The following is a 7,412-nucleotide window of genomic DNA, read 5'->3' on the forward strand; positions in this document are numbered from 1 at the left end:
CCGTCATGTTTTTTTCCCTTCCTTTGTTTTTCATTGTTCAGAGCACATGGCTCTCTCCCCTTGTCTCCGTTCCTGTCTTTAGTGCTCCCACCTGTATCCATTTGTAGCTCCTCCCCCTCTTCAGTGACAACAGGTGTTTCCCATTGTGTGTGAGTGTATTTATAGCCCCTTTGTCTTCAGTATGGTGTGAGTTCTTGTGCGTGCTACACGTCTGTTAGGTTGTGTGTTTCTTTTGGGTTTTTTTTTATTTATGTATTTATTTTTTGCAATAAATCCGCATTACCTGCATTTACGTCCGCCCCCTGGTTCTCCTTGCTATGCACTCCTGACAGAAGAACTCACCTAACCCTGGACGTAGCGGGTAAGCTCCGTGCCCGCGACCCCCGTCGCACCGAAGACAGCGGCAGCAGCGCCGGTCCTCGTGCCCGCGACCCCCGTCGCACCGAAGACAGCGGCAGCAGCGCCGGTCCTCGTGCCCGCGACCCCCGTCGCACCGAAGACAGTGGCAGCAGCGCCGGTCCTCGTGCCCGTGACCCCCGTCGCACCGAAGACAGTGGCAGCAGCGCCGGTCCCCGTGTCCGCGACCCCCGTCGCACCGCCGACAGCGGCAGCAGCGCCGGTCCCCGTGTCCGCGACCCCCGTCGCACCGACGACAGCGGCAGCAGCGCCGGTCCTCGTGCCCGCGACCCCCGTCGCACCGACGACAGTGGCAGCAGCGCCGGTCCCCGTGTCCGCGACCCCCGTCGCACCGACGACAGCGGCAGCAGCGCCGGTCCCCGTGTCCGCGACCCCCGTCGCACCGACGACAGCGGCAGCAGCGCCGGTCTCCATGAACTCTGTAGCTCTGTGGCTTCCGCCACCCCTGCTAAATCCCTGTTAAGATGGCAGCAGCGCCCTCTCCTAGCCTTCGTGTCCGTGGCTCTATAGCCACCTTTGCTATGGAGACCGCAGCAGCGCCCTCTCTTAGCCTCCGTGCCCGTGGCTTTGAGGCTTCAGTGACTTTATTTCTGGTATTTCTCGTGTTTAGTCTTATGTTTGGTCTCTGTTCCCCTCTCTTGTCCTGTTTTTCACTTTTTCGGGTTTTCCTGTCTCTCTCCTTACCGGCGCCTGGGTTTTTTTTTTTTGTTTGTTTGTTTTTTTTTTATGCGCCCCAGGAGTTGCGCATTTGGGAGGGCCTACTGTCACGTTTTTGCCCTGTCCCTCATCAGCCGTCATGTTTTTTTCCCTTCCTTTGTTTTTCATTGTTCAGAGCACATGGCTCTCTCCCCTTGTCTCCGTTCCTGTCTTTAGTGCTCCCACCTGTATCCATTTGTAGCTCCTCCCCCTCTTCAGTGACAACAGGTGTTTCCCATTGTGTGTGAGTGTATTTATAGCCCCTTTGTCTTCAGTATGGTGTGAGTTCTTGTGCGTGCTACACGTCTGTTAGGTTGTGTGTTTCTTTTGGGTTTTTTTTATTTATGTATTTATTTTTTGCAATAAATCCGCATTACCTGCATTTACGTCCGCCCCCTGGTTCTCCTTGCTATGCACTCCTGACAATTAAATACCTGAAATTATGTTTTAAAATAATTATTTTGGTGATATGCTGTTGTTAATAATGTGTGAATAAGATAAATGTTTGTGTTTAATTGACAGATCCATGTTGTTTGGGACCAAAGTCTGTGATTGGTTACCTTGGAGAGACCGTCACTATCAACTGTTCCTATCCAGAGGAGTTTCAGTGTTACAGCAAGTACTTATTCAAACGGAAGGATAATCATTTACATGAAGTGATCAGAACCTCAGACTCTCAGATAGACAGATTCTCCATCTCTGATGACAGAAGCTCTAGAGTTTGAGCTCTACAGTTTGAGAATCAGAGATGTGAGAAAAGATGATGGAGAAGTTTATTTCTTTGGATCGGCGAAGGGAGGAGAGTCCGTGAGTTACTCTACACTATCACAGAGATTCATCTACAGGTTTCTGGTAAGATACTTTACATTGTTCATGATGCTTCTTGGTTTATTTACTACAGAATATTTCCTGATAGCAGAGGAAATGTTTAAAATTGATATGATTTAAAATAACGGGAAAGAGATTAAAAAAGACCGAATTGATGTTCAGTTTGTCTCTTTGCTTTTGGTCGACACTATTGAGTGTGTTCAGATTTAACAGGTATATTTACTGGTAAAGTCAGTGAGGTCACATTTCAGGCCTTATCGTACACCCTGCGAAAGGCGAGTCGTAATGCTCATTGCTGTCTTTAACACCATCAACAGTCTATTTTCACACCTTGCACACGTTGTTAAAACAGCGTCGTAGTTTAGAAATATACTAACGCACATGGATGTGGTGGTCTGGAAGTGAGGTGTGTTCAGGTAAATTTCTGGCATGTTTTTATCTTGGTGGCGGTAAACGCAGGTGCACCACTGACCGATTAAAAACAGGACAACAGTCAACAGTAAGCTGCCCAATCATATCTGGATCACCAATCAATTTGCGCACTGCACACCATAATACTAGTTTACTATTATTAGTTATATTTATAAGGATTTATATTTATGTTCAATACACAGACTATATCTGCTAAATATAGCAAATTTACTCATTCGGCTGTTTGAGAATTAGCCTGGCTGTTGTCTCTGTTAGCATTAAGCCTCTAATTCTGCTGTAATTGGCTGTTAACATCAAGACTACATCAGCTTTATCCTACCTGCAATGCCTAAAAAGATCACAGCTGTAATCTTGTGAAGTGTAGGAACATTTTGTCCTGCACTCTGCTATCTCAGATGCTCAGTGTTGTGTGGGCGGACATTGTTTGTCTCATTGGGAGGGGCTTAAGGTTGTTGATTTTTACTTTTTTTTTTGTTTTTTATTGTTGATTAAAAGACTCTAAAGAAACACTCAGACCAAGAGCAACTATCCAATCAACATCAGTGACCTACAGAAGAACATCAACACCAACAGAACCAACAGTGACCATCTCTACTTAAGAACCTTCCAGTAAGAACTCATTACCCAGAATTCCTCTTTCTATATTCTATATTCATGTTAAATGTGTTCAGGCAGAACTTCAGAGCTTTAGGCTCCACACCTGAAACTGGTCTGTTCTTTCTGTATCTCAGCTCCAGGCTCCTCGATCATCACCAACATTACCTCTGTGAGTATCTGTGTGGTTCTGCTGCTGATTGGAGGATTAATATTGATCTACTACAAGCCTCAAGGTACCGTTGAATTATTTGGAAAAGTTAAAATGGTTTTATTTCATTTACCATCATTAGAACATAATTAATGTTAAATAATAAAAAATATGTATAATTACCCATTAATGACAAACTACCCACTTCCTGTTCCAGACTGAAAGCAGAGTACTTTTATTTGGACTTTTATTAAAGTCTAACTGCTGGCTTGCTTAGTTGAGCACAGTGACGTTAGATACGTTTTCACTGGTCTTATATCCATTTTACGTTTGGGTCCCTATCATTACAACTTAGTCATAAGCTCACTGAGTTTACACTAGCTCTCCAACCCAGAGGTTGGTGGTTCGAATACACCTCCAGTTGAGTTGCCATGTTACAGTGAGACTAAGCCACCAGAATTACCAGATGACGAACCACTGAGAAATGTTGCAATAAGTCAGGGGGCTGCTATTGGTAGACATGAGCAGGTCCTCAAACAGATTCTGTCACAGTTACAGGGTCCCTATGGCAATCCCTACACCACTCCCTAAACCCATTCCAGTAGTTGAGTACTTCAGTGTTCTTTGGACTTTTAGCAATAGTCCTCTATTGAGAGAGAGCCAAAGTGGTTTACATCATCTCTTTGCTTACTGGTTGAGCCCTTGCTTGGGTTACTCCAGTCTGGAAATAATTTTTTTCTTGAAGATTTAATCAAACAGGAAGGCCACAGAGTCCATCATACTGGGTTTCCTCCACAATGGCTTCAAGCTTGCCTCCGTGTACGCCCTACATTGCTGTCATCCCCAAAAAGACAAGGCAGAAAGACAAGATGATGGTGAACAGCTGATGTAGTTGGGATTGGCAATCCCCCATGTGGGAGGGCAGATGTCTGTACTGTGGCCCTTCTGGACATCTGCGTCCAAACTGTCCAGATTTGTCAGGGAAAGCCAAAGTCTGCCACAGGGTCAGAGACCAGTGATGGACCCCAGGCCCTCTCCTCAGACCTCTAGGGTGTTTCTTAATGCTGCTATTTTCTGGGGATTAAAGTATTGCTGGCAATTTCATTGACTCCACACTTGCTAGAACTTTGGGATAACTCTTGTATCCCGAGAACACCCTCTGCCATTATCAGCTATCGATGGGCAGTCTCTTAAGCATGTAGAAGTATCACAACAGAAAAGTTGACCAACACACTGAACAGATCACCCTGTTTCTGATCAGTGCTCCTCAGATTCAACTGATTCTAGGGTTCCCCTGGTTGCAGAGTCATGACCCTTGTATTGACTGGGAAACACACTCAGTAATATACTCCACAGCAATGGATACTCCATTGGACCTAGGACTACCTTGTCACTCTTAGATATCCCTGATTTATCTCGAGTCACTTTTGAGTATTCTAATCTAAGGGAATCATTCAGCAAACATAAGTCCCAGAATGCTCTTATAATTGTGCAATTAACCTTTTCCCGGGCATGACTGTTCCTCAGGGTAGACAGTTTTCCCTTTTGAGACATGAGAAGAAAGCAATGAAGGACTACATACAAGATGATCTGGGCTTCATCCAGCCTTCAACCTCCCCAGCAGGAGCCTGGTTCTTTTTGTAGGGAAGAAGGATGGGGGTTTATGCACTTGCATTGACTACTGAGGTCGAAACAAAATCATATTGAAAGGCAAGTATCCCCTGACCTTGGCATTTTAAGGCCAGTGCAGCACCTTCAACCTTATTCGAGTTGGAGAAGGTGATTTCATGATTCCATTCGGCCACTATGAGTATCCTGGGATGCCTTATGGATTAATTAATTTTTCAGCCGTCTTCCAGTGTTACCTTAATAAGGTCGCTAAACCACTATGCTTTTGTCTATCTGGATGACATTCTTATTTATAGTCTTACCGTGGAAGAGCATGTAATTTATGTATGCCAGGTTCTCCAGCTACTTTTAGAGAACCATTTCTATGTAAATCTGGAGAAAAACGTCCATGCTCAGTTGGTCTCCTTGCTTTGTTTTTGTGGTATTAAAGGGTCAGCTAAACACGGATCAAGCCATGTCAAAGTCTGTCACAGATTGGCCTTAGCTAACAGAATTTTAACACAATGGTCGCTCTACTAACCAACCTGACCAAGAAATCCAAAGGAAGATTTCAACAAACAGATAAAGCAAAGAAGCTATTGAAAACTTTACGTTTTAAAGTTTGTATGCCCCTTTTTTCCTTTTCCACTTTTTCCTCTGTTTTATTAAGCTCTATCCTGTCTCAGTTTTCTCGTGGCTATGTGATTTTTGAGCTGGCCTGTCTTCTGAGATTTTTACTGGAATATTTGTCTAACTGATGTTTTCTGCTAATCTTTTTATACAGACTCTGCCTTCATCAGTCAACCCTCAGGAACCAATGAACAAGTAAGTTAATGGTTATCTGGTTCATTTAACTTGCAGTGCAACCTAAACACGGTTAAATCTCAATCAAAATTATTATTTTTAGCTCATTCTTACAGGCAGTAAAGTACATTATTTAAATATGCTAATTATTAGTTATTTTGTACGTGTGTTTGAATCTAATTTTAGAGTGATTATGAAAATGATCCACCTGGAAACCTGAACATCATCAGAATGGATCCAAACTACCAGAATATGCAACCCAACACCAACAACTCTGATTCCGTCTATCAGAGTCTGGATCCCAGAACCCGAGAACCAGATTCAGTTTACCAGAGTCTAAACCCCAACACCAACCAATCAGATTCAGTCTACCAGAGCATAAACCCAACACCAACCAATCAGATTCAGTCTACCAGAGCCTAAACCCCAACACCAACCAATCAGATTCAGTCTACCTGAGCCTAAACCCCAACACCAACCAATCAGATTGAGTCTAAGAGACTCTGAACTCCAGCATCAACCAATCAGGTTCAGTCTACGAGATTCAAACTCTGCCTAATCCTTAACATCAATGACTATTACAAAAATTTAATTTAAACTAGAAAACTCTGGAATGTGATGAAGTTTATAAACTGCTTGGGTTTAGATTAGGATTAATTGCTAGTTTCATGTTAAATCATCTATATTCAATTAAATCTTAAATAAGATGCGGTTGTAATGTTCTAATGAAAATGTGCTGATTTAAATAATAATCCTAATTTCCTTTTATTGATTTGTTAAAAAATTGTTCTTATATTTTTATTTTTTCCTTTTTTATCATTTTACAAAAATGTTGATGTTTTGTGTTTTTTTGTATAGTATTTGAAATGTTTTATATTTGGATATCAAATTATTTTTGAACAGTTTTGAATTTTTTTTTATTTTTTTCATTTTCTTTTCATTTTATGTGTAATCTTACATCATTGTTGCAGTTTTGTTTTCCTTTAAAATGCTAATGCTTTAAAATGTTAAGCTTCTTTAAGATATTCTATCACAAACTATTGTATTATCTCCTGTAATCAATAAAATATATCTGTATATACACTTATCTAATGTAATTTAAAAATCACGTATAATGGGCTTCAGGTGGTCCAGCAGACTAAGGCAGTGCCACTATGATCAGGAGATCACTCGTTCGAATCACAGGTCATGCTGTTTGTCATCAGCAGCCGGAGTCCGAGAGAGAGAGAGAGCTGTCTGGGTGGGTACAGTAGGTGGTGCTATTTCTCCACATCACTCTTAAAGTGATGTTGGTCTGCACAGGCTTCTGTTAGCTGATATATCAGATCTGGTTTGCTGCATCAGCAGCAGTTCAAAAAGAGGCGGAGTCTGACTTCACATGCAAAAGAGGAGGCGTGTACTAGTCTTCACCATCCTAGTGTTGAGGGCATCACTAGTGATAGAGGAAAATTTAGATAAAAAAGTAAAAAAAGACACTTTTAACAGTAATATTGATAAAATTATGATACCTGATATTAAAGAAATTCAAATTCCCATTCCATCATCCACTCCTCTGTACTGGGTTTGAGTTCAGTCCATCTGGATTAATGGATTGATCTCTGTCTGAGTTTTCACCGGTGGTCAGATCAGTAGGAAGCTTGTAGTACATGATTTGTCCACTAGAAGAAGACAGAGCATGATATGCTAATCACTTTAATCCCAGGCCAATGTATTTGGTCCATCCCAATTGACTGTATTAAACATGGAAAGCATGATTCCATGAAGTCAAAATGTGACAATATATATATATATATATATATATATATATATATATATCCTATCACTAGTGATGCTCCAACACCAGGAGAGTGAAGACTAACACACGCCTCCTCCGATACTTGTG

At 42.1% G+C, this 7,412-nt stretch overlaps 1 protein-coding gene across 1 annotated transcript in view; it reads left to right on the forward strand.

Annotated features, from left to right (window-relative positions):
- LOC125785624 (polymeric immunoglobulin receptor-like) overlaps positions 1–6,140 on the forward strand; it is a 22,733-nt gene extending 16,593 nt beyond the window's left edge. The window contains exons 6-7 of the mRNA XM_049469553.1: positions 5,511–5,551; positions 5,717–6,140. Of these exons, the coding sequence (XP_049325510.1) occupies positions 5,511–5,551; positions 5,717–5,953 (278 nt within the window). The 3' untranslated portion in view covers positions 5,954–6,140. The remainder of the gene's footprint in view (positions 1–5,510; positions 5,552–5,716) is intronic.
- The last annotated feature ends 1,272 nt before the right edge of the window (positions 6,141–7,412 follow it).

The sequence above is a fragment of the Astyanax mexicanus genome, chromosome 21, assembly GCF_023375975.1.
Source record: "Astyanax mexicanus isolate ESR-SI-001 chromosome 21, AstMex3_surface, whole genome shotgun sequence".
In the NCBI taxonomy this organism is placed as follows: Eukaryota; Metazoa; Chordata; class Actinopteri; order Characiformes; family Acestrorhamphidae; genus Astyanax; species Astyanax mexicanus.